At 43.4% G+C, this 27,924-nt stretch overlaps 1 protein-coding gene and 1 pseudogene across 3 annotated transcripts in view; both read left to right on the top strand.

The window, feature by feature from the left end:
• Positions 1-27,924, top strand: part of LOC110057937 (ubiquitin conjugation factor E4 B-like) — a 320,893-nt gene that overhangs the window by 128,351 nt on the left and 164,618 nt on the right. For 2 of the 3 annotated variants that reach the window (XM_089283778.1, XM_089283776.1), the window contains exon 11: positions 15,692-15,757. The exons of the other annotated variant lie outside the window; for it this stretch is intronic. In XM_089283778.1, the coding sequence (XP_089139904.1) occupies positions 15,692-15,757 (66 nt within the window). The remainder of the gene's footprint in view (positions 1-15,691; positions 15,758-27,924) is intronic. 3 annotated transcript variants of the gene reach the window in all.
• LOC149116763 (uncharacterized) lies at positions 94-9,230 on the top strand (annotated as a pseudogene).

The raw sequence follows: 27,924 nt of genomic DNA, 5'->3' as shown, positions 1-27,924 counted from the left end.
ACCAATTTGATTAACAATAGACGGATCGAAACCCACCAATGACTGATGGCAAACTTTACACGAGTCTTTCAGCCAACACCATCATGGCTAAACTGACCAATAACATTCAACGGACCAGAGTTATAACATCATCGACTGACAAACACTATTCACTTGACTCAAGATGATTTCCGCTCAGGTTGTCGAAAGATCAGTCACCTGGATGATCACACTATACGAACTATTGTTGAAGATAAGTATAAAAGGGGTCTTGGGCTGATTCCTGCTCAATTCGCGTTAGTCAAGACAAAACTGGCAAGTTCTCACACATGTATAATGGGGGTTTTGGGACCGGGCCAATTCTGGCTTATTTTGAGTCTCACCTCGCGGCTCGACTCAAAATAAGAGGCCAGAATTGGCCCGTTCCCAAAACCCCCATTATACATGTGTGTTATACCGCCGGCATTGACCTTATCTGCCCCAAAATCAACATTGCCCGCTGCTGTCGAGAGTAGTCCTAGACTTATTTTCCAATTGAACAAGCCGCCTGCCTTGGTATAAAGCAACCATGGCCACGTCAAGGTTTTCATCTGATGTGATAGAGATGTTTTATGGTCTTATCTAGCACAAAGAGAACGCAAGACTTCAGCCCCCTATAAGGCCCAGCAGGGATTTTAATTTTGATTTGGTAAGAACCAACTTCAACGAACGTCTTCGTGTATAGAAAATGGCAGTTCCAGAAGCCTATAAATTCAAAGCAGACCTTCTGAAATTCACACAAAAAAACGTAAGCAAGATTCAATGAAGTGATAGAGAATGAAATTAAAACCCTGAAAAGCGTCAAAATGCAGTTCGCGCTTAATGTTTATTTTTTGATAACTAGAGATGGTGAAAAACAGGAAATGGAACACTATTTCAAACGGAGAGACCCCATGGTTTTTAACAGAAACAAAGCGGCAACAGTAAATAGCGTATTTTGCAGATTCATTGATGAAGTCAAAGGTGAAATGGAAGCCTGGTGTCAAAGAGGTTCAGGCTGGGTGGTAGAAGGCGTCTTGGAAGCTTTCGTTAATGTCGCTCAATACCAGCCCCTTCGTGGAGGCAGTTACATGCCGCTGCCCAAAAAGCTACAAAACAACAAAGCAATCATCAATGTCCAAAACAGAGACAACGAGTGCTTGAGGTGGGCTCTGTGCGGCTTTATTTCCAGCAACAGTTGGTAAAAATGTTGCAAGAACGTCAAGCTATCCCACAGAAGACGGGCTGAATTTTACGGGAATAGACTTCCCAACACCTGTATCACAGATAAATAAGCTAGAAAAGCAGAACCTGCACCTGGCTATAAATGTGTTTGGGTGGGAAAAAGAGCGCATGATAATGCATAGGCTCAGTGAAAAAGAGGGAAGTCTCCTGAGAATCAAGTTGATGTTGATACAGAACAATGAAAAATCTCATACCTTCGTGAGAAGGTTGAACGCTTTGTTGTATGACCAAAGCAGGCATAACAGCAGCGAATGCTGTCTGCATGGTTTCACGACAGCAGAGTTGCTGGAAAGACACAAACCCAAATGCATGGGGCAGCTGAAAAGGCCAACAAGGACAGAGTTGCCCAAAGAGGGTAAAAACAAAGTCAAGTTCAAGAATCACCACAAGCAGATGAAAGCACCGTTTGTGGTTTACACTGACTTTGAGTCTTTGATAAGGAAGATATATGGCTGCATCAAAGAAAGTCAGGCAACAATCAAAACAGAGGTCCACGAGCCCATAATCATGAAAAGCAACGGCCAGATGCATGGCCCATTCATGTACCGTGGGAAAGACATGGTGCACAGGTTCTTGGTGAGCCTCCTGAACGATGAAAAGCTTATAAGGGCCGAGCTGGCCAACAAAAAGCCACTTGTGATGATGCTGGATAACTGGCATCGATGCAACAGCATGACCAAATGCCACATCTGCAATGAAAGTCTGGTAAAGGGAGAGTTTGATGTGTACAACCCTAACACTGGCGAGTACCACAAAAGCCACAAACGGTGCTATTACCAGGCCAGGAAGGGGTTCATGGGGCCTCTGAGAGAGAGACAGCCCAAAGGCCCTGACAGCGAAGACTGCATATTTTGCAAAGTGCCACTGTTGGTGAACAACTACAGAGAGGCGGTGAAGGACCACTGCCACATCACAGGGAAATATTGGGGGGATGCGCACAATGCCTGGAAGCTGGAGCTCTGCCTAAACCCCAGAATGCCCATTCCAGTGGTCTTTCACAACTTGCAAGGATACGATGGACATCTCCTGATGCAGGCCATGGCATGGGTGCAGGGGGAAATAAGCTACATTCCGAACAACACAGAGAAATACATCTCCTTTTCACTTGGAAACCTGAAGTTCATAGACAGCCTAAATTTCATGATGAGCAGCCTAGATGTGCTGGTAAAGGATAGCACAACAGAAGAGATGAAAATAACAAAAAACTTACGGAGACATCAAAAAGAGGAAGCTGCTCTTGAAAAAAAGGGATTTATCCTTACGAATACATGGACGGCTTTCAAAGGTTCGCCAAGAAAGAGCTCTGCGCCAAAGAAGAGTTCTTCTTGAAGCTGGCTGGAAAAGGGATAACAAATGAAGAGTACACCCACGCAAAGAAGGTCTGGGCCAAGTTCGGATGCAAAACCCTCGGCAACTATTGTGATCTATATGTGAAAACCGACATCGTGCTGCTGGCAGATGCGTTTGAAAACTTCCAAAAAGTCTGCGTTCGGAAGGTACGGGCTAGATCCAGTACATTATTACACAACCCCCAGTCTGAGCTGGGACGCGCTGCTGAAAAAGACCGGCATAGAGCTGGAGCTTTTGACTGACCTGGACATGCACCTGTTCATCGAAAAAGGCATGCGGGGCGGCATCTCGATGGTGAGCAAGTGATACACGAAGGCCAACCACCCACAGGCTGCCGACTATGACCCCATTAAGCCACACAAATTCATCACATACCTGGACGCAAACAATCTGTATACCTGGGCCATGAGCCTGCTGCTGCCCAAAGGAGGCTTCAAGTGGAAGACAGTGATGCCCACCCAACAGCAAATTATGAAACTGAAAGAAAACTCAACAAAAGGGTGGGTCTTGGAGGTGGACTTCGATTATCCAGGGGAGCTAAACAAATCCCACAACAGCTACCTGCTCACGCCAGAGAAAAAGGCGATCGGGCTGGAGCAGATGTCAGAATACCAAAAAAGGATGATGGACGAACTGGGCTAGACTTCGCGAAAAGCGAGAAACTGGTGCTCACGCTGGAGGACAAAAGCAGTAATTATTATGCTGTCCATTACAACAACCTGCAGTTTTATCTCAGCCAGGGGTTGCGTTTGAAAAAGGTCCACCGAGTGATCGAGTGCAACCAGGAGTTGTGGATGGAGCCTTACATCCAGATGAACACAGAGTTCAGGAAAGAAGCAAAGAGTGAATTCGAAACCAACTTCTACAAACTGATGAAGAACTCGGTGTTTGGCAAAACGATGGAAAACCTGAGAAACTGCATCGACATGAAGATCATCCCCAGCTGGAAGAGCGACAAGATCCAGCGTCTGGTGGCCAGCCCCTCGTATGAAAGGCACGAGATATTTGGAAACGACCTGGTGGGCATGCACAAAACGCGGCTGATCTTGGACAAGCCGATCTACACCGGCATGACGATCTAAGAGAACAGCAAGATTTTGATGTACGACTTCTTCTACAACCAGATGAAAGCCTGGTATGGTGCCAAGTGCAAGTTGATTTACACAGACACTGACAGCCTGCTGATGGAAATCGAGATGGACGACGTCTACAGAGACATGGCTGAAGACCTCATCCTGTACGATACAAGCAATTATCCCAAAGAGCACCCACTTTACAGCAGCGTAAACAAAAAGGTGCTGGGAAAGATGAGAGACGAGTGCGCGGGAAGGGTGATCAATGAAGCGGTAGCTATATGGCCGAAAATGTATGCGATCATGGAAGAAAAAGAAAAAAATGTCAAGAGAGCCAAGGGAGTAAAAAAGTACATGGTAGAAAAAGAGAACCAGCATGAGCAACACAAAGAGGCACTGTTTGAGAAAAAAAGTTCTGGCATGGGATGAACATCTTGCTAAGCGAGGGGCACGAGATCTACGGGATGCACATGGAGAAGGTCTCACTGTCAGTGTTCAACACAAAGTGGGGGATTGCAGAAGACGGCGTGCACACACTGGCATACGGACACAAAGACATCATCAGGCACGGACTTGTTCGGAAGGAAGCTGCGTATTTGGAGGTACAACCAACAGCTCTTCATGAACAAAGCCATGCTTAGGCCCGTCAGACAAATAATAGACAACAAGTTTGTTCTGTTAAGTTACAGTTTTTTCAAGATGGTATACTTTCAAAGACCAGACTGGGCCTGTGGCTCATTTAGTTCCCCCTTCAAGTTCACTGGGCTGATACAAATATCTTTCATTGATGAGTGGGGTACCTTTTTTTCTTTCAAGTCAATAGGTCTGGAATACTTTGTAGAGGGTTTGGAAGAGACAGATTTCTCTTTGATTGCAACAGCTGGTGTTTTTTTCCCAATAAGACTAGTGACTTTGCTGTTAAGAGCGACAACAATGTCGGGGAGCCTTTTGAGCTAGGCAGACGACCGCTGGCCAGAAGGCAGTAGCATTTCTACGGCATACTAATGCCCGAACAAGCGTTCAGCGAGTGTGCGGTTGAAATGCTCCACGACTGCTTGGTCTCTGTGAGTGTCAGGGCACCCACAGCGAATGGTTGTTTTGTGGTTTTCCATTTCTGTTTTCACGCTTCCCATAAACTTGCACCTGGGGTCGACCTGCAGCAGCTGAGGCCATGTCAAAGGGCTGCGCTTGCAAATAGACTGAAAAGCTTTTGCAACCTCTGCAGAGTCTTTGGAGGTCTGAGGCTCAGCCTCTTTGTAATGGCTGGCGACGTTGAGAACAGTCAGCACATATTTGTAAATTTTATGCCCACGCGGAAGCTTGTTGTAAGGCAGAAAAAGGTCCTTTTGGTGGACCGCGTTAGGCGCCGATACGTCGAATTTGGGCCAAGGAATGTAGCGCGGGGCAGAGAGATAGATCTGCCAGAGGGCCTGTTTGATGAACCACTGTTTGGCAGTTTCTTCAGGGACTTTTGCAGCGTCTGCTAATTTTTTGATGGCAGCTATGCCTTTCCAGTAGCCCAGGGGCCTGTAGTAGATTTTGGCAAGCTTGGTGTCCATTTGCTTTCTCTAGAGGGATCAGATATTGTAACAGGAGGTGTTTATTCAAAGAAAACGGAAAGCTGCATAGCCGAGAGCGAACATGCTACCGCCCACAAAAAGCAGCTCGCCTTGTTTCTGCTGCTCACTGGGCTGATAAGTCAGCAAACCAAGACTCTTTGAGTGGGGTGATTTGTTTGTCTGGGTGGGCCTGGTTATAGAGTTTGAACATGTAATCAGTGTTCGTGAAGTTCTGCTTCGCCTGTTCTTTGATTTCTCTGTTGGTTTGAATCCAATCCAGAAGCTTGGTGCGGCCACGCGTGTATTTGGCCATAGCGGCCTGATAAGCTTCAAGGGCTTTGTCATGCCGCGTTCTCTCTTCTAAGGTGGCCTTCCCGCTGTTGCCAGACAAATATTTGACAAGATAGTTCCCGCCAGTAAAAGCAGCTGCGTTAAAAATAGTGCCCCTGATCATCATCGCAATGCTCGCTAATGTTAAAAGCTATGTTTCTTTTTTCTAGCCCAAGGTCGAGAGGATCTTTTTGTAATCTTTGAGTGCGATGCTGCCTGCCAGGACAGCCATAAATTCTGCATAGTTCATGGCGCTTCCACTGGGGTTGGCGGTAAAGTTCTCTTTCACCACTTTTTTTGCAATCCAGCCGATGCCAGTGGTTAAGTCGGTGAGAACGGCCGCATCCATGATTGTTTTAACGAGCTTGTTCTCCGACATCGTATTCAGCTGTGTGTTTTCTTTTCAAATGTCAATCCATCGACTGGAGCCCTCTTGTTTTAACTGGCTTGAGCCGCTGCATATCCACATGTACAGGTGGCTCTGTTAGCAGGGCAGGAAGAGGTGCGGGATTGAAAACCTTTTTTATCTCTTAGCGTTTGTAGTAGATCCCGACGATTGAAACAAAAATGCTGAATATATTGAGCCACTGAGTCATGCTGATAACATTTTTTGTGTGTTCATTGGACACCTCATCAGTCGATGGCTGCTTTTTCCTTTCACTGAAAGAAGGAACAAGGCCTGCAGCTTCAGTGACTTCAGCGGCTTTTTTCTGTGCTTCGCGCACCTCTTGTTTTTGCAGGGACGGCTTTGGCCGCAGTCACCTGTTATGGGTTTTTTGCAGCAACTGGCCGGGTGGTTGGTATTTTTGAAGTCACCTGTTCCTGAGTGGCCACAGTTTGAGTGGTTTCTAAATCAGCCGCAGTTTGAGTGGTTTCTGAATCATTCCCAGTTTGAGAAGTTTCTGGATGGGCCATTATGTTATTCAACAACAATATTTAATTGAGGAATGCTGACTAATTATTCAGCAGTTGTTGAGCTAGGTACCTCAGGAATTGCTAAGCTAGGTACTTCAGCAGCCTCGACCAGCAGAGGTGGGGGCGCCTCGATAAGCAGATGCGGCGGACTAAAATCTATATGTTTGGTTCTGATGAGCGCCACATTGATCACTGCGAGCATCCGTCCACATTTCAAGGCAAGGCTGCCTGCCTGGTCAGACAGCTCATTCTGCAAAGCTTCGGCATTTTTGACCTGCACTACTATGCCAAGCGCATTTATGGCAAACTTAAGAAAGCTTTCAGTCAAAGTTTCAGTGGTTTTGGCACCCACGTGAGCCTCGTATCTTTTGTAGTGCTTTTCAACTTCTTTATCAGTAAAGCGCTTCATCTGTTCATGTGTCAGGTGTACACCAATGGCTTGTTTTGCTTTGCCTGTGCAAACAAGAATCGCCAGCAGTTCACGCATGAACGAGATGTCTGTTTGAACCAGGGGTTTGCTGTCGGGAGAGCCTGAGGGCTCGCTTTCGAGCAGCTGCATGACTTCTTCCATTTCATCAGTCACCTGGGCTGCCATTTGCCCTCCGTTTGTGTTTTTTTAATTCAAAAATTTGGTCATGTAAGGGGGCAGAGAGAAAACACGAGGTGCTCTTTCAGCCTTGCAATCAGCCGCTTGAGGTCATCTTGCGAAAGCTCTCCAACGTAATCTTCAAAAATCGCCTTCATGGTCTTGGCCAAAGAGGTGTAAAACAGCACAATGGCCACCACATTTTCACAGAATGGCTTCGCGATGCTGGAGAGCTGCTGGGTCAGCAGCCACATGCTGATGTTTGCATGGCGGGCAGAAAAGCTGAGTTTCATGAGCTCTCCGGTGTGCCATTTCACATCTTTGGAGGCCGCACAGTCATCAAGGACTATCAGGATGTTGGCGCCTTCAAAAACAAAACTCGCTATTTTCAGACAAAGCTCCACTTCGTGTTGCTTGCAGATGATAACAAACAGCTACGGATCTCTCTGAGTGAAGCGGTAGAGGGTCTTGTTATAAGCGAACGTTGGGCAGATGAGCACGATGTAATCAAACCGGCCTCGAAAAGGCCCACAGAACTGGTCCAAGAGGAACTGCGTTTTGCCTGAGTTGGTTGGCCCCAGGATGAGTGCGTTGAAGGGGATGTTGCTGGGGTCCATTTTATTCAAAGTTCACATTTTCAAAACTGAACACATTCCAGATCTCTGTCCATGATGTTGAACTGGGAGTCAGAGATCACAAACACGTGGCAGTTCACGTTGCTCAAGTCTGAGGCCTTCCACTCAATTTCCAGCTGGACACCATTGGTGGTGTTCACAAACCATGTGCCGCTGCTGTGCAGCGTTTGGTCTGCCATGGAATGCAGATCGATCAGAAGCCCAAACTTATTGTCAGTGTAGAACTTTTGAAGAGTCAAGTGTTTGGTTTTACATTTTTCTTTCACAAAGAAGTGGCTGGCTTCTGCCCACATGTCCCTGCTTTTGATGCCATTGTTGTACAGCATGCTGGGTGAGCCGTTGATGGTGATGCTGACCTTTTTTATGTCAGGGAAGATGTATTTTTGTGAGTCTCTGGTGCCTGCAGTATACGGCTCCACAAAGAGCAGGAGGATCGCTTTCATAGTCCGCCTTTGGGAGTTGACTTTGATGTTCAGCCGAGAGTCTGTGTCCTTCCTGAAGGGCACCACTTTATGGTACATCACGTGGTCGTATGTGAACTCTTTGCCACCCGTGTACATGCTGTGTGCCTCGTCTGCGAGCATCTCACTGCGGATCATTTCGTACTTGAGCTGTATGTTGATCAGCTTGTATTTCAGCTTGGTGGGGTCCGAGCCTTTGACCACCTGTAAAGCTGGGGCAAGAGTCACATTAAATACAAGATCATTGTAAAGGGCCTGGGGGTAGAAAATGCCATTGTCTGTCAGCAGCTGGTGGTCCAGCCTGATGCGATACTTGTTTCCATGGATTTCATTCACCTTGTTTTCAGTGGCAACACCCGAGGTTTTCTTGTCCCCGGCTTTGGAGCGTATTTTGCACAAGTCTTCGCTCTGGATTCCCTCGGACACCATGTTATTGCGTTTTTCGTCCGGGAGAAAAAGGTCTTCAAACATTTTGTAGATGTCGTACCCCACGGTGTCTTGCAAGATAACGCCTACAAACTTCACGACCAGCTTCTCCAACAGCGCCCGCATGACATTCTGAATGAGGAAGTTGTTGGCGTGCCTGTTGTCCATGTCGAGGTCAAAGTGCAGCGCAAGGGAGCCAGGCACCTGCACCTCGTTTTCATGCAGCTTGGGCACCGAAACGTACAGGGTATCGCCAGGGATGGCTTCGGTGCAGTCAAAGGTGATGCATTTGATGGCACGCAGGGCCTTCATGGTCTGCAAGGTCTTTTCCATGTGAGCTGGGCACAGGGCCTCTTGCACTTCTGTCCCTTCTTTCAAGTTAACAGACATCGAAGCTGAAAATCAATTAAAACAGGACCTCACCGCAAAAAGGGAACAAGAAGTTCAAGCTATGCAAGAGCTTCCACTAAAAACCGAGAAAACTCGGGGCAGATTGAAGCTATTCAATCAGAACATGGCAACAAAGGCTACAAGCTGCTGAAAAAAAATGAAACCAATTTTGAAAGTGGCGGCGCTTGAAAAACAAGTAAAAAACAAAGAAAAAGCCCAGGAAAAGGTCCACAGACTCAAAGTGAGCCTTGCAGCGAAAGAAAGGGAAAGAAATGCCGTGGAAGAAAGGCTAAACAGCGCAAAACTCTTAGATACCTAAAAGAGCGCAAAAGCAAGCTGCAGCATCAAAACAAGGAAGAGCAGCCGATCCTCCAAGATGAGAACGCCTCGCCCTCTGACAGAGAAGCTGCCAAAGCCCAGGTGGGCGAAAAAAATTAAGAGCTCACGTGGCTGCAACCTCAGGTCGAGGCTTGGGAAAAGGCATGGCCTCTCACTGAAAGAATCAGGGAAATTTTCAAAAAATATGGGGTCACAGTGATGGCTATCCCTCTCGCCGCTGGTGACACGATCAGGGCAGTCGTGAGCACAGTTACTAAGGCCATGGCGGCTACAGGCAGAGCTTTGGGAGCTGGCCTCAAAGAAATAGGCATGAAGCTCAGTTTGATGCTACCTGGGCTGATCGGCCAGTTCGCTAGCTTTCTTTTCAAAACAGCTGGACAGATCATCAGCTATCTGGCTGAGCAGACCTGGCTGCTGATCCTGGCCACGGTGGTCTTTTTGTTTGAAAATTACATCAAAAAACATTAATTGAAAACGTCTTGTATGTTTGAGAGATGTCTGGCAGCGGCCCAACCAACTGGGACTATCATGACCTCTGGGATCCAGAAGAAAATCAAGACAATGAGGATGATGACGCCGCGCCTTCGCCTTACACCACAGAAGGCGACACTAGAGTTTGTGACCCAGATGAAGAGGATTACCAAGAACCCCGTTCCGACCCTTCTCACCATTTTGTTCAAAACCTTCGGCTCTCCTCTTGAATCTCAGACGAGGGGTTTGCAATGGCCAAGGTCCGCGTAATGAGCTATAGCATAAACAACATATATAATCGAGATGTCCACAGGGCGCTATTGCAGAGGTTCTTTGAGCATCTCTTAAAATATTAGCCCCGTGCCAAGATACGTGCCCTCAGTCATCAGGTCGACTTGGGCCTCAGGGTGGTTTCACGCTCCACGTGGGTTTTCAAGCACGACGGCACCATGGCAGACACTTTTGTTGACCAAAGGTGGCTAAGGTTATCAACGAAGTCGGTGCTGAGCTCCAAAAAAGCTCCAAAGCTTGGCAAAAGTGCACCAGGCCACACAAAGCACGTGTGCTGTGCCAGCAGCCAAGCAGGCTGAGCTCGCCGTGCTATATGACAAACAAGACAATGTCTGGTGGCTGCGCAGGCAGCGTTTGCAAGCCAGCAGCAGAACTTATCTCAGCTGGAAAGCGAATGACAAATTGACCGCTTCGGAAGAGGTCCAGGAGGCAGAAGCCTGTGTTCAAAAAATGCAGGCCCAAGAGACCGCCCTGAGCAAAACAGTGGCTGCCTTGAGAAACAAAACGAATGCTGCAGACTGGATGGCTGATGCCAAGCAGGCTCTCCAGGCAGATATTGCGAGCAAGCGGCAGGCTTTGGGGACTCTTGAACAAGAAGCACGCACCGAGGCCACTAAAGCCGCCGACTTTCGCGAAAAGAATGGTGTTTTAAAAAATCAGATAAGGGCCTTACAGAAACAACAGACTTCAGAAGCGGCCCTTGATCAAGGGGTGCAAACTACTGCATGAGAGCTGCAGGCTTTGCAAGATAAAATAGCAAATCAGCGGCGGGCTTTGGCAGGCCTACAAAAAGCAGTTCAGCATGCTGAAACAGACCATCAAGAAGCTCTTTCCAACATTCAAACAGCCCTGAAAGAAAAAAAACAGCTTCAACAGGCTTTGCAATACAAAATCCAGGTTTTGACAAAAGAAATGGAGGCCCAAAGTCACATAGGGGCCGCAGCTGAAACAGTTAGCCAAAGCCGAGGTCCAAAAAACGGCCTTACAACCGCGGCTCATGGGTTTAGAAGATGCCTACAACAGCACACGTTCTTTGGAAGAACTCGAGGTGCACAAAAACGAGCTGGAAGCTGCTGCTCAAACCGAGGACACTGAAGCCTTCATCCGAGACTGAGAGCTTGCGGCGGTGCAGCGTGAAATTGAGTGCTGCCCACTTTTGGACTGGATCAGAGAACTTTTTAAAAAAATGGCATCACCCTGGCGGTGGTGCTTCTTGCCGCAGGTGCTATGATAGGAGCTGTCATCGGCACGCTTTCAAAAGCTTTCAAAGACACAGGCCAGGTAATGGGCCAAGGGCAGTGCGAGCTTGGGGCGACTCTTAAAGGCCTGCTCCCTGGGCTGCCTGGCCAGACTGCGGGCCAGGGGGCCAGATTCTTCACTGAGCACGCCTGGCTGCTGATCCTTGCCGCAGCCATCGTTTACTTCAAGTGTGCCACATGAAAAGTAACGCCGCGACGATGGCCACACATATAATGACTGCCATTTTGTTGATTTCATGCTGCGGTTTCTCAGACGAGGCATTGCTGAGGCTGGTTTGAGCAGCGGCTGGTGGCTCTGTGTCCGACGTGGTTTGGGCATCGCCTCGACCAGTCGAGGCGGGCTGGCTTGCCTGCCCTGCTTTCTGAATTGGGTTAGGTGGGTGGCTGTTGGGCAGGTTGATTTGTGATGGGCCGCCTGCCATGAGCTTGAGTGCGGCTTTTTTTGTGCCTCAGTTTACCTCGTTGTTTACCCCCAGTTTCATTCCGGTGACGGCCTGTTCCAGCTTGTTGTTGTAGCCGATCGTGCTTTCAGTGTTGATTATCATTCGTGCGGGCATCAGCCATGCCTCGTGGCACACCGCAAGGTTGAGTCTTATTTTTGCTTGATCCACCGCCAGCTGATACCTTTGCACACTCTGTGCTAGGTCGGGCTGTCTGATTGCGTCTTCCATCAGCACCAGAAACTTGCTCTGGGTTTCTTTTGCCCAGCTCCCTTGGCCAAGAAAACTGCTGCGGACATTGACATGTGCACCCAAGATGCAGTACACGAACGCCTCGATTGAGTGGTTTATGTGTGCCAGACCTGCCTGCGTCAAACCAGAGGCTGTGTTTGGGGCAAACCAGTGATACTGGGGCACGGCATCAGGCTCTATGTAATAAATCAGGTTTCCTTTGATTGTTTTTCCGTCTTCATCACTGAATTTATTGAAGTCTGGATAAGCGTTTTTTTGTTTTCATTGGGCGGCCTCACGCATAAAAGTATATGCTTCCAAGCCCGTGGTTTGCCCCTTGTGTGTAGCGAAAATCACTCGAGGAGTTTATGCCAAACTTGTTGCAGATTCTTTTGTATGAATCCACGTCATAATGGTTGTTGGATTTGTTTAATGTTGGATTGCCTGGCAAAGCACTGATGCTCTGAATGCCGCCAAGCTGGTACAAAATGCGCCTGAACGTGGAATACACATGGAATTTATAAAACGCTCTTATTTGTGGCGGGAGTGCCAAGCTGCTGTCAAAGATTTCTCGAGAAATTCCACAACCCTGTGTCGCACAAAACACGGCAAAGTCGAGCTGTTGGGGCCAATATTTCATTGTCAGGCCTGCCTAGCCAATTCTTGGATTCAGCCGCTGTGCTGTGCATGAGCTTGGTTTGTTGAAAGATTTCTCTGAATTTTCTCACGAAGAAGGTGTCTGGGGTCACGTAGATGTTTATGGTTTGGTTAAAGATTTTTTTCAGGCCCAACACCATTCTTTTGAAATCCACAGCTGGGATTGGCAGTGGTGTTTTAGTTTTCATTGGCGACAATTGACAGGGAAAGCCTGCCATGCCTGCCAAACCAAGAGCGGCTTTCATTTTCTGGCTCCAGTACCACCTGTCTGAACCAAACATGCTTTGAAGGGAGCCTTTTCCTGCCTTAAAAAACATTTCTGCTGACACATTCCGCTTTTCATCAATGTTTATTTGTGCCATGAATTGGTTTTTATCAGCATTTTGGAACCGTTTCATGAAGGTGGCCCATGCACTTGTCTGGGCCGCGGCTTCTTTCAATTGGCTTTTGTATCAGGCCTTTGCACCCATTTTTGAAAGTCCTTGAACATGGCACTATCCATTTTGAATATGTTTTATTTCTACAATATAATGGTGGTGCTTACGATTGTCGCAAAAAATAACGGAGAAACTTTGTACTTTGAGCAGCCGATCCCGAAGGTTCATTTCATCAGACTCCTCTCTTGCAGTTTGTAACATTCGTAAAACGGCTTACATGTCCAACAACACATTTTATTCATTGTGATTTGCTCGACAAAACCAAAAACTTTTTGAACGGGAAGAGATGAGATGTTTTGGCTAGAGTTTCGTTAACTGGAGTGCAGCAGGCTCCAGTTTTCTCTCAGCAGTGTTTTTAAGCACAAGCTTTGGTTCGGCTCTGTCTGTGGTTGGCCTGCTGGCCACAATTCCCTTAGGCGGCGTTGGCACCTGTTTTGCTCTTGTTTCTCCAGGGCTTATTATCGCCAGCAGTAAACTTAAGGCAAAAATTAAAAAGCATCAAGAGATTACCACGCTCACCATCACCAAACGTGACACAGTCAGAAGACTATTATCCAAAGCTTTGAATAACAATGCCATATCTGGCCACAAGTTTGACATCATTCTTTCCGAGTTTCACCAGTACAACTTCCTGAAGGAACAAGTCTGAGCCAAGCTGCTTTGCCAACCGTCGAGCAGAAAGATTTTTGATGTTGACAAACCAGAGAAAGATATCCACGGCAAAGTTGAAGCCAAATTGATGAAAAAATAACTGACCCTGTCGCTTGGAACTGACATTTGAAAACACAAAGTTTCATTGGCATGTTGTAAAGCGATGATTGTCAGTTTCCACTTGATCGTGTTTCTTGTGGATGAATATTTCACGCCTGCATGGCAGAGAAACATGCTTGATATAACATGCAAAGTTGTTGACGTGCGTCCTCTTGGCTTCAGTTAAAGCCGGTTGCATTCCGCTTGGCTTCAGTTGAAGTCATCAGGAATTTTCAAAGCCATCAGGAATGTTGATGCCAAGAGGAATTTTACTGGCAGATTTCTCTTTTTTGCCCACAGTTTGTTAGAATACGGCATTTCTCCTTGGCCTGGTCAATAAAAATAACACTTCACCTTTTTACTAGGAAAAATTGGGCATGAAATGCAGTAAAACAAAGAGCTTCCACTAGAGCAAACACAATAAACAGCTGATTGCCCCAGGGCAAATATTACTCGCTCAGACCTTTTTACATTTTTTTTGACAAGAGAATATTGGCAACCTCTTGTGGGTTCATTCGTTTCATCTCGTCAACAACATCAGCGGGTAAAGATAATGAACATTTTTGATCAATGGGCGGCATGCCACACTACCAATATTTTCTTTCCTTTGTGGATTTGAAAAGTTTTGGCTTGTTTTGGCTTTGATCAACTGGCCCTCTTCTTCTGCCAATCTTCAATTGCTTTCTTTTTTGCCAAGGGCAAAAGCTAGCCTCATCACAGCGATCGCTATCCTCGCAGACAAAAAGCCCGTTCCAAAGGCGGCAAAACTTCTTAAAAGTTTGTTAGAATCTTGCAGCTTTTCCAAGCGGGTCTATGTTTCTTTGAGGGCTTATTTATCTCGTTCCACCTTTCGGCAAAATCGGCTCTCAGTTCCTCATGGGTGTGGATGGCGGCCATCTTACATCTCTTGCTCTGCGGCGTGTTTAATTCAATAGTCAAACCAAAACTCCATTACTGTTTTAGCCCAATATTCCCCTTCTTGCACTTTTGTACACACAAATGACACAAATCGAATGGGGAAATCTTTTGCTTTTGAAACTTTAACACAAATTCTATGTTGTCAAGCAGCTGCTGTCGATTTATAATCACACTATCCAAACAAATGCACTTTTTTTTCCGTAGCCAAATTCGACATAGTGAAAATCTTGACACGGCCATGGTTGCTTTATACCAAGGCAGGCAGCTTGTTCAATTGGAAAATAAATCTAGGACCACTCTTGGCGGCAGCGGGCAATGTCAATTCCGGGGCAGACAAGGCCGATCCCGGCAGTATAACACACATGTATAATGGGGGTTTTGGGAACAGGCCCAGTCCCAAAACTCCCATTATACATGTGTGTTTCTCAGTGTGATCTACAAGCTCACTAGATTTCACTTCTTCTGAAGGCAATGTTTCTCTGAGATATGCACGACTGAGTGTATCCATGATGAACGTGACGGGACCCTTCTTGTACCTGACCGCGAGATTGTAGTGTTGAAGTCGCAATAGCATCTGCTAAAGCCTTGCCAGAGCATCACAAAAACTCTTCTTAAAGGTTTCTTCCAGAGGCTTATGATCGGTCTCCACATGCACGACATCATGCCCAAAGATGTTCTTGTCAAACTTCTCACATGCAAACACAATGGCCAGGAGCTCCTTCTTGATTTGAGCATACCTGATCTCAGTTTGGGTAAGGCCTCTGGATGCAAAACTCACTGGTTGCTGAAACTGAAGCAAAGCGGCTCCCAGCCCTGTGTCAGAAACGTCGCATTGGAGGGTAGCCTCATCTTGCGGGCTGTAAAAGCACAGAACAGGGGCTTTGTGAGATGGCAGTCTTGATATCACTCCATGCTTTCTCTTATGTTTCAGACCAGACCGACTCAGCATCTTTATGAGTCAGTTGGCGAAGTGGGTGGGCCATATCAGAAAGACCAGGTAGGAATTTACCCAAGTACAGAGCAGTTCCATTAAAAAGCAGTAAACTCTTTACATCAGTTGGGTGTGGCATCTCAAGGACAGCTCGTACTTTCTCAGGATGAGTTTTCAGACCAAACTTGGTGGTGTAGTGGCCAATTAAGGGAACTTCCTCCAAGCACGGCTGAAGTTTTTCGAGTGCAAGCTTGACACCACATGCAGAGCTGGAAATCATTTTTCTTCTCTAACAGGACATGTGTCCTTTCAAATCTTCATTTTGGTCGGACATCTCATCAATTTGACCGGACATTAATTTGCATAATTGATTAGCATAATTAATTAGCATAATAAAATTTATTAGCATACTGTGAAGATTTTTAATACAAATCCTTCAAAACTAAGTTTAAATTTGATTTATTTATCATTTATGATTAACTAGGTGACTTTATCTATTAGATAACTGCACCGATCGCTCCTGGTTATGTTCTTCAAGCAAACCAAGTTTTCTATTGAATGTTACCATTAAAGGGACACAGTCAGCTTTAGGACCATGGTGACCCGGATACTAGATTTCTCACTTTGAAAAATGTTCACCTCAACCTGAAATCAAAGTACATCTAGAAATCCGCTTCTATCTTCTATCTTCTAGCCCGGCTACTTGAATGTCTCCTTCTTTGTTTTTTTTGAAGCGATCCTGTAATGCTCCCACATCTCCTTCCACTCGCTCCATTTTTCAGTGACATTGGAGTCATTAATTTCAAGAGAGTGAGGTGCCGGAAGCATGTGAAGAAAAGCCATGAATCGAAGCCACTTCTGACACCATGTAACATTAAATAACTTTAATTGAGCTCCTTGAAGACATCTTGATAGCAGCCAAGATCTGATGCAACTGACACACGTATAAATTGAAAGGCCGCGTGCAAGAACGTCCCCTAGATTTTTTGGCCATTTTGAAAGTGCTCAAAAATAGCTGAATTTTGGCATGTAGGCTTCGTTGTACCTGAGAAACATTGCTCTGAATTTTTTTTGGCTGGGGCGCTCTTCGTTCTCGAGAAATAACGTATGCAAAAAGCTCAGTTTTCCAAGCGGCATCTTTTGGAGATCTTTTGTTGAACAAAAAAACAAAAGAAACCTTATGATTTTGTTGAACAGCAAACAGGCAGACTGTTTATAGTGTATTCCACTGAATCTTAGCTGTCTTAAAGTCAAAGGAAAATAGTATATAGAGCGGAAATCTGGGAACAGATTGGTTACATCGGTTATTGTGACATAAACACAACACATGAATCGATCGAGCGGCAAACGAAATACCATCGAACGAAAAAGAGATGTGCCGCATTAGAGCTCTGTCAACTAATATCTTAAGCATAGTGTTAAAGTACCTTGTGTGCCTGCCTGGTGGTTGAGAGGCATCATAAAGCCTCAATAAACCCGTAAGTCGTCAGCACGTTTTAAAGAATCAAAATGTGTTCTGAAACTTCGAAGGTAGCTGATATACCGTAATCGTGTTATCAGCGTTTGAAGTCAGATCGAGCAAGGCAGCAAAGTCCAAGAGCAGTTCTTGCCCAAGAAAAATACCCTCTCGTGAGTTGTGGCCCATTTGCCAAGCATTGCTAGTGTCAAAGTTTGGAAGGCAAGAACTGGTTTTTGAGTGATAAAATTTGTCTTGTATCAACTGCCATGTTTTCCCATGCACGAGGTGTAAAGACCCTTCCCGGCATGCATTGCGATCACGTTCTGCTCGCGTTTTTCGAACTGGTAACTAGATTGTGTCGGCTTTTTTCATTTAAAGGTGATAATGGCCAACAAGTAGCGATCGATTGTAACATAGATCTGTGATCCAGGTTGTGTTGATTTTATTTCATATTGGCATGATTTGTAGTGTTTTGAACTTCTGGGATCAGCGGACATGCAGATGTATGGAGACCCGTACGTTGCGCAGAAGGGTTAATTTGTTAATCTGTTAGGCGGTGCGTGACATAAAGCTACGATCGCGTTTGTCGAAAAATATGTATTTATCTCGTGATTTTTAGCCATTTAAGACGTTGCTGTATTTGGAAAAGTGCTTATTTGATGTTTATTTGTTCAGTGCAGATAATCATTGTCCCAGATAACCAAAGTAAGTTCCAGATGTTAACACTATTTTCCAGCCGCCATATTTTACCTATTTAAACCTAAAATCAACATTTTTGAACTTATACGTTGTGTGAAATTGACATCCTTTCCGTCACTCGTTACGTGAAATCAACATTTTTACGTATTTAGACCTGAAATTAACAATTTTTAGCTTATAAGTTGCATGAAATTAACATTTTGCCGTTTTCTAAGTGAAATCAACATCCTTGCCGTCACGCGTTAACGTGAAATCAGCATTTTTACCTATTTAGACCTGAGATCAACATTTTTGAGCTTATAAGTTGTGTGAAATTAACATGTTGCTGTTTTCTAAGTGAAATCAACATCCTTGCCGTCACACGTTAACGTGAAATCAACATTTTTAGCTATTTAGACCCAAGATCAACAATTTTTAGCTTATACATTGCGTGAAATTAACATTTTGCTGTTTTCTAAGTGAAATCAACATCCTTGCCGTCACGCGTTAACGTGAAATCAGCATTTTTACCTATTTAGACCTGAAATCAACATTTTTGAGCTTATACGCTGCGTGAAATTAACATTTTGCCGTTTCCTAAGTGAAATCAACATCCTTGCCGTCACGCGTTAAGGTGAAATCAGCATTTTTACCTATTTAGACCTGAAATCAACATTTTTGAGCTTATACGCTGCGTGAAGTTAACATTTTGCTGTTTTCTAAGTGAAATCAACATCCTTGCCGTCACGTGTTAACGTGAAATCAGCGTTTTTACCTATTTAGACCTGAAATTAACATTTTTGAGCTTATACGTTGCGTGAAATTAACATTTTGCTGTTTTCTAAGTGAAATCAACATCCCTACTGTCACGGGTTAACGTGAAATCAGCATTTTTACCTATTTAGACCTGAAATCAACATTTTTGAGCTTATACGCTGTGCGAAATTAACATTTTGCCGTTTCCTAAGTGAAATCAACATCCTTGCCGTCACGCGTTAACGTGAAATCAGCATTTTTACCTATTTAGACCTGAAATCAACATTTTTGAGTTTATACGCTGCGTAAAATTAACATTTTGCTGTTTTCTAAGTGAAATCAACATCCCTACCGTCATGGGTTAACATGAAATCAACATTTAAACCTTTTTTGACCTAAAATCGACATTTTTGAGCTTTTACATGGCGTAAAATTGACATTTTGCTGCTTTCTAAGAGAAATCAACATCCTTGCCGTCGCGCGTTAACATGAGTCAACATTTTAAGCACTTTTGACCTGAAATCAACAAATTTGAGCTTATATAACCGGCGTGAAATTGACATTTTGCTGGTTTCTAAGTAAAATCAAAGTCCTTGCGGTCGCAGCGGGCCGATCCTTTGTTATAATAAACCGAGGCGAGACTTCGACTTATAACAAAGGCTTGGCTTGGCTATTATAACAAAGGATCGGCTCTGTTTATCATAACAAAGGCCCGGCTTCATTTATTTGAAGGACTCGGCGGGAAAAGGCCGTCAGGTATTTTAATCAAAGGTGAACTTTGTCGAAAACGCTCCAAATTTCGCATGCAGTTTCGTTCAGGTATGTTAAGCAATGTCCCGTAGTTTTCGCGCTAAAGTTCGCTTCGTTCTCGAGATAGTGCGTATGCAATAAACAACTCGGTTTTTCCAACCTGTGGGCCTGTTTTGCATACGTTATTTCTCGAGAACGAAAAGCAACCCAACGAAAAAAACTTCAGAGCAATGTTTCTCAGGGAGAACGAAGCCCACATGCCAAAATTCAGCTAGTTTTACGCACTTTCAAAAATGGCCGAAAAATCTAGGGACGTTCTTGCACGCGGCCTTTCAATTACAGACAACTTATGAGTCACTGACCGGAAATATTGAGAATGGCTGGCCAGGTTAGAAAAAATCGAAAATCCTGAAACTTTGCCTGAAGAATGTTTTTAGGGAGCCACTTTCGAAAATATTATTCCAATTTCCTTAGAATTTAAAGTATTTGAGAAATTCACAAAAAATGAAAATATAGCTTTTTGCCTCATTAAATATGCAAAAAATATCTAGAAAATTGACAAAGTTCTTGGTATTCACATTGAAACAATTTCCAAAACTAGAACTTGGGGTAAACTTAGCATAAGAGCTTTACCTTTCTTTTATCTAACAATAGGAAGTTTTAAATTTTTCAAACATTTTGAAGGGTTTCGTCGAACGTCAAAGAATTGCGTTTTCAAGCCCCTATGAAAACGGCGAAAATTGTGTAGTTTTACTGGCTTAGAACGCATCTTGGTATGTCCGATATGGAACTAAAACAAGTACTGTGCAAGAGTGTCGCTTCTACTATAATAATATGGAAAAAAATTTCTGGGCAATTCAGGTTCACACAGGTAAAATGCAGAAGTTCACGACAGTTTCTTCTCAAATTTGCATAATGCAGTATTTTCAAAGAACTCTATCGTTGAGCACTCTTGTCTGTTTTTGTTCCATTTGTGGGCCATGCTTTGTGGGAAATATACAAAAAGACAGTTGATCCATGTCGTTATTACAACATTGCTTCATTATTTCACACAAGGTACATAAAACTATAGAAAAAGCCCAAAATATAAGTTCAAAGTCACATAGACTAAACACGCTACATGTATTACGTGACTGGCGTCATGTAATATTTATTTTCAGTTAGCTCCAATTGGAATTACTAGATTATTGAGGTTTAGACACTTGCTTATAATAGAGACATATCAGGGTTTGTCTTTCCCGCTTATATACACTCGATTAGTCTGCAAATATTCGAAAGGAGATTGGTCTTTTAAAGTAAATTTTAGCATGTGCCTTGATTTTGATCTTGATGGAAAACAAATTAATTAAATACACGAAATGAAGCGAAGAGGTTTTATTAACGTGATCCAGCCAGACCAAGGAAGCAAGTTTTCTTGAAAAATAGAGTAAGATTGTTTGAAATCGACCCCGCGATCTGACCTCGGTTGGAATTCGGCCTAGTCCAAACGTCGCGTTTCTGCCTTGCCGACCTCAAATAAATTTGTCCCGGTGTCACAGTGATTTGGGTATCCCTGAGTTTTGGGTACCCCCGTACCCAAATCCCTAGTGTTTTGGGTACCCAAAACACTGAAAGCTTAAAACTGGGGCAAGTGAAATCATCCACAAGTCTGCTCAAAACCCAATTATCTTCTTACTAAGCTTTTTTCTCAATAATGAAAGCGTTATTTTACTTGATGTAAAGACAATATGTCGCTGAAAATAGTCGCAATTTAGAACAGACTGACTGATCCAAGTCCACAGTATAACGACATACAGAACCAGATTCACGTGCCAAAGTTCCTTGTATGAACATGCGCTTGGTGACTATCGATAACCCTTGAAATGCTGTTATTTTAAACAAGAAAGGCACATTCTAAACCTGGTATGGTTCGGCAAATAAATTTAATCAATATGCAAATGAACACACTGAGATACGGCCATCACGCAATATGCACACTGGTCTCAAGCCGTGACTGACCTCTGTGTATGTTAATTGCCTGTCTGAAATAAAATTTGTCGTAGACTTGTTTATTTATCGCTCTTTCCTTGACCATCCGACCTATTAGATGTTGCCGGCAAACATTTCTCTATGCCATTTAACGAGGGTTTCTTTTGGTTTTGGGAAGAAATCCAAAATAAATATAAATAAAGTAGACAAGGCTTAAATCTTTGGACAGGGGGAAATAAGTAAAAGTAGGATACCCAAATCCCTAGTGATTTGGGTATCTCCTTCTGAAGTGTTGGTTTGCAATTATTTAATTCAGGGTAGCCAAATCGACCAAAGATAGAAAGGCAAAGCAAACTTGCAAAGTCAAAAGTCAATCAAGAGAGAAACGGACTAGAAATGCTAAATTGTAGGGGATACCCAAATCCCTAGTGATATGGGTATTCCCTTCTGGAGTGTTTGTTTGTCCTCGTTTCTTTAATTCAGGGTAGCCTAATGAACCGAAGGTTAAAAGGAAAAGAAAACTTACAAAGACGAAATTCATTCAAGGGAGAAAAAAAGACTAGAAATGCTAAATTGTAAGGGGTACCCAAATCCCTAGTGATATGGGTATCCCTTCCTAGAGTCTTTGTTTGTTATCGTTGCTTTAATTTAGGTAGCCAAATCCACCAAAGATTTAAAAGGCAAAGCAAACTTTCAAAGACAAAAGGCGTTGGAGGGAGGGGGGAAAGAAAACAGAAATGCGAACCCTAACCCTAAGCCAGAAATATCCAGCAGAGTTTTCCAAAAACAAAAAGCTAGTTTTGCGAAAATTTTGCAAAAACTTTGAATATTGTAAAAAGAGAAGAAGAAAAAACTTAAAACTTTAATTTAAAACTTGGAAGAACAATTAGCTTGTCGCTTCCCGAAGCACTTGAGATGGGACAGAAAGACAGTTGCTGGCCCAACGGTGAAAATGATCACCCACCATATGACATATGTAACCAGTGAAACACTGCGTCGGTTTAAAAAGTGATTTTATTTCTCCTTCTTGTGAACTCGATTTTGACTATGGGTTTGCCGAGACTCCAATCTGATAGTAAGTACACAACTGTCTCTGTGCTGCAGAGGACACAAAGATTCCATAATATCAGTAAAAATGGTTGAAAAAATTACCGTATTCAGGCAATATTATGAAGTGAAACTAGAAATTTCCTATCCTTACCCATAACATGTCACTGAAAATATGGGTATGATCGGTCAACTTAGGATACCATAACAATAACCATAACAATAACGATAATGATAACGATAGCGATAGCGATAGTGATAACGATAACGATAACAATAATAATTATACATTTATATAGCGCTAATACTATGAAATATTCAAAAGCGCTTTACATACAAAAAGAAGCTCACAAACTAAAACAAAGATTTATAAAAAGGATAAAACGTGCTAGAAATACAAAAATATAAAACAGCTCATGTAACTAAGATTTACAAAAATTATAAACAGTCATAGGCGATTTAAGAAGATATGTTTTCAATTGCTTTTAAAAATGTCCAAAGACGAGCTTGATCGTATGGTATACGACATGTCATTTCTTGTACTTTCCGTAACATTATGAAGCCAAGTTTCAACATTGACTACTGGATTATATGTTCTGTTTGTTATTATAGTCAACCTAACAGCCAGTTATTTCCCTTTACGCCTATTATATTCTCATAGGGCGCGTCTCAAAAACACGATAATTATATTAGATGGAGTATCTAATAAACTGCTGATTTGTAAAGCTGTATTCTCGTTTGGAATGTTCTTGGTACACAGCCATGTATTGGACAGGGATACTAGTATCACTAAAGATTTGCATATACCAAATATTCAGCTCTCCCTTGCATTTTAACATTTCCAATCATTTCCTTGTTGAATGGTGGTCTTTGTAAATTTTCTTTGCCTTTTTATCTTCGGTCGATTTGGCTACCCTGAATTCAAAAAACAATAACAAACAAACACTCTGGAAGGGGATACCCATATCACTAGGAATTTGGGTATCCCCTACAGTTTAGCATTTCTAGTCCTTTCCTTACTTGAATGACCTTTGTCTTTGTAAGTTTACTTTGCCTTTTAATGTTCGGTTCATTTGGCTATACCATGGATTAAAGAAATGATAACAGACAAACACTCTGGAAGGGAATACACATATCACTAGGGATTTGGGCATTTCAATCTAGTCCTTTCCTCATTGGAATGACTTTCGTCTTTGTAAGTTTTCTTTTTCTTTTAATCTTCGGTGGATTTGCCTGCCTGAATTAAAGAAAAAAACAAGAGAACAAACAAACAGTCAAGAAGGGGATACCCATATCACTAGGGATTTGAGTATCCCTTACATTTCAGCATTTTGATCTAGTCCTTGTTCCTCATTGGAACTTTGCTTTCCTTTTTTATATTTGGTTGATTTGGCTACCCTGAATTAAAGAAACGATAACGAATAAACATATTGGAAGGGGATACCCATATCACTAGGGATTTGGGTATCCCTTACGTTTTAGCATTTCTAGTCCTTTCCTCATTGGAATGACTTTCGTCTTTGCAAGTTTGCATTGCTTTTTTATTTTCGGTCGATTTGGCTACCCTGAATTAAAGAAACGATAACAAATAAACATATTGGAAGGGGATACCCATATCACTAGGGATTTGGGTATCCCTTACGTTTTAGCATTTCTAGTCGTTTCCTCATTGGAATGACTTTCCTCTTGGTAAGTTTGCGTTGCTTTTTTATCTTCGGTCGATTTGGCTACCCTGAGTTAAAGAAACGAGGACAAAGAAACACTCCAGAAGGGGATACCCATATCACTAGGGATTTGGGTATCCCTTAACTTTTTGCATTTCTTGTCCTTCCCCCCCTTCAACGCCTTTCGTCTTTGAAAGTTTGCTTTGCCTTTTTAATCTTTGGTCGATTTGGCTACTTGAAGTAAAGAAACAATAACAAACAAACACCCTACAAAGGCATACCCATATCACTAGGGATTTGGGTATCCCTTACATTTCAGCATTTCGATCTAGTCCTTTCCTCGGTGGAATATTTCCTCTTTGTAAGTTTGCTTTGCCTTTTAGATTTGGTTACCCTGAATTAAAGAAACAATAACAAGCAGGCACATTGGAAAGGGAAGTAATAGGAGAGATAATCAAGGAAAGAGCGATAAATAAACAAGTCTGAGACAAAGTTTATTTCAGACAGGCAACATACACAGAGCTCAGTCACAGCTTGAGACCTGCATATTGCGTGATGGCCGTATCTCAGTGTGCCTGCTCGCATATTGATTTTATTCAATCACCGAACTATCCGAGGTTTCGAATGCACCTTTCTTGTTTAAAATGACGTGCATTTCAAGGGTTATCGATAGGCATTAACCGCATGTTCATACAACGAACTTTGGTGCGTGAATCCGGTTTTGTACGTCATTATAAATGCAGACTCGGATCAGAAAGTCTGTTATAAATTGCGACTATTGTCAGCGACGTTATGTGTTTATATCAAGATTAAGAAAGCTTTTATTTATTGAGACAAAGCTTCGTAAGAATATAAATGGCTTTTGAGCAGAATTATGGATGATTTCACTTGCCCCAGTCTGTGGTATTTAACGCTTTCAGTGTTTTGGGTATCCCTACTGGGGATACCCAAAACACTAGGGATTTGGGTACGGGGTACCCAAAACACGGGGTTACCCAAATCACTGTGACACCGGCAGTGGCAATGAGAAGAGAATAGCGGTGATTCCAAAGGTTGAGTTCAATCAGTCGTGCAGAAGATCGGAAGACCCTTGCTTTGCTGAAGGCCATTTTAAATGCTACAAATATTAGCAACAGCAGCTGATGCAGGCTATGAATTCAGTTCAGCATGGTACATAAGAGCACGCCGAAGTCAAGTCGCACTACCCGGCATGCAAACTTTATTCATTCCCCCGGGAAGGGGGTGGGGGAGGCGGAGACTCATATAAAAATAACGGGGCCCTGTCGTACATTTTAGGGGTTAATCTTCAAAAGGTCCACTGCGAGAGCTTTTGCGGCACCTTTTACAGGGATTGAGCCGAAAAATATGATAGGGGATAATATGTTATGTAAACGGTTGTCAGTTTAACCATTGATTTTCCCTCTTTCTTTATTATTTGGAAACTATTAAGGCTAAGTAATTGAAGACACCAACAACGACAAAAAAACACTGTTAGAAATATATCGAGTAGTCACTCTATGAAGAGACTTCAATTATGCAAAAAAGTTCACCTAGCCTAAAAAACGTTTGTGTTTGCTGGCACGTGTTCTTACTGCCCAGATTTTTTGTTCCAAATACTGATTATATATATTGGGTAGACTAAAACGCCTTTTAAGCCCGTAAAATTACGCAATTTTTTCTGTTTCCATAGGGGCTTGAATTCTTTGACAGTCAACGGAACCTGTCAAAATTTAATTTAATAAAAAGCTTTCAATATGCTTAGTTTACCCGGTGTTCTAGTCTTGTAAATTGTTTCAATGCGAATACCGAGAACTTCGACTCAAGCGCGGCAGTAGCACGACGTTTGAAACCATGCATGCACTCAGTTCGGCAGGCTGAATTAAAGTCGGCGTGACTATGTATAGCACGGCAGGCCTAATGCCATTCTGCACGGCAGTAGCGTGACTTGGCTTCAAATGGCATGCTCTTGCTATGCACGTGCCGAACTGAACAAGAGGGGTGGTGAATGGTAAATGCCAGACTGCACAAGACGGCGAGACCAGCGCTATTCTTTGTGAGCTCAAGGCATATTGACTTTTTAGATTGCAAAACCGAGACTTCAAAGTGTTTTGAGTGCGAGCAAGAGGGGCTCAGACTCTTAAAATTCAAGCTCCAGATTTAGTTGAGAGCTATAAGAATGAGCAAGAATGAGCTTGTACAGAAGTCTTACAAAGGTACCTTTTGTCGTAAATACTTGTGCCTTTACACAGTTCCACAGGGAACAACAGATAAGTTCTTCGACTTCGTGGGTTTCATCATGAGCTATCATGGGTTGTGTGTGGCTTCTTCATTCTCCTTTGTGATGCATGTTATTAACAAAGCCGCGCTTGAGCACTGCATAGGCCAAGCTTGGTTTGATGAGAACGGAGGAAGTGGGTAAAAAGGATCACACCTTGATTGGCAAACTTTTGGCCACGTGAGTGGCTGCTTATTGAATCAATAAAGTGTACAGCATTTATTTGCCAATCACTCATCCCTAAGGAAGAGCTAACCCTTTAAACGACCTTGTTCCCAACAAAGGTGAGGGTGAAAACTGCTGGCGAGCCCCAGAATAAGACTGACTATGTACCGGAGGAGACAGGGTGGAGGAGGGGATGAAATTCTAGCACGATGCTTTCTTCAATCAACATGAAGGGAGAGAAGACGCATCGAGGCATGTGATGTCATAACCGTGCGTAGTCCCGGAGGCCCCTTAGGCGGAAGTGAGAACGGAGTCATAACAAGCACCATAAAAACCATTTATTTTACCAGGCAAAATAAATCTCCTTTTAGCCTTTTGGCCAGCCTTTGCGAACAAGCTGGAACTAGAAATTCGACTATAGCACACTACATTAGGATATCCTAGAACAAAATAACTGTTTTTTGGCGCCAAAATGATGTTACGGTAAGTTTTGCAGCCTTTTGTGGAATTCAGACAATTTGGCAGAAGTTAGCATTAACATTTTCTCGGAAATTTGAAAGTTGCTTTATTGAAATTCAATATCAAGTGACGAGAAGAGGTCATTTATTAAAACAAACAAACGAATCGGAGCTTCGAAACCCTTAACCTTGCAATTGCAAAAAGTCAAAACTCCGAGAGAGCTTCATATAAAAATCGAGACTGCGAGACGCACATAACCGCTAAAAAACAAGACTGCGAGACCTGTCAAATTCGACTAAAATTGTGCGAGACCCAGAGTTTTTAAAGGACCATTCGCCACCCCTAACCAAGGACAGCGGAGCCGGGGTGGAGGCTCAAGTCCCCCCGCACCTTCCCCTCCACTTTTTACCACGATGACAGTTTATTTTGTTTTAGTATGAGGTACAAATGAATAACTAAAGAAGAACAAAGAAAATGAAAACCTCGTACCAAATCCGTAGGAAGCTTTTTCATGTTTACATAGTTTTAACCTTTCCACAGCATGCACTTCCTTCCCACACATGGGGTGGCTTGTGTAAAAGCGCAGGTCAGTCAGTGCTAAGGCCGTGATATATCATGGAGGGCTCAAGCTCACAATACCTTCAAAATATATTGCTGCAAATGCACTAAAAGTACCTGTCATTTTATAGTTCACCCACTAGGTTGATTTTCTTAAGAACTACACCATGGAGAATGTCAAAAATACCATTTCCGAGGATGCCCCTAGACCCCTCTACAAACTTGTACTGGCACCGCTCGTTTTCAAGACCCCCACCTCCCCCCACCCCCCTTCCTTCACTTGAAAAAAGACTCCGCCGTCCCTGTGAATTCATATCCTGCTGCATCAGCTGCAGTTGCTTTCTAGCATTTAAAAAGGTCTTCAGCAAAGCAGACTTTTTCCGATCTTCTGCACGACTAAATTAAATTCGACGTTTGAATCTTTCATAGCTTTTTGTAATGCCACTGCCGGGCC

This window comes from Orbicella faveolata, unplaced genomic scaffold (assembly GCF_042242905.1).
Source record: "Orbicella faveolata isolate gen_17 unplaced genomic scaffold, um_ofav_v1 contig_12, whole genome shotgun sequence".
NCBI classification, from domain to species: Eukaryota; Metazoa; Cnidaria; class Anthozoa; order Scleractinia; family Merulinidae; genus Orbicella; species Orbicella faveolata.
This window is presented reverse-complemented; position numbering and strand designations above follow the sequence as displayed.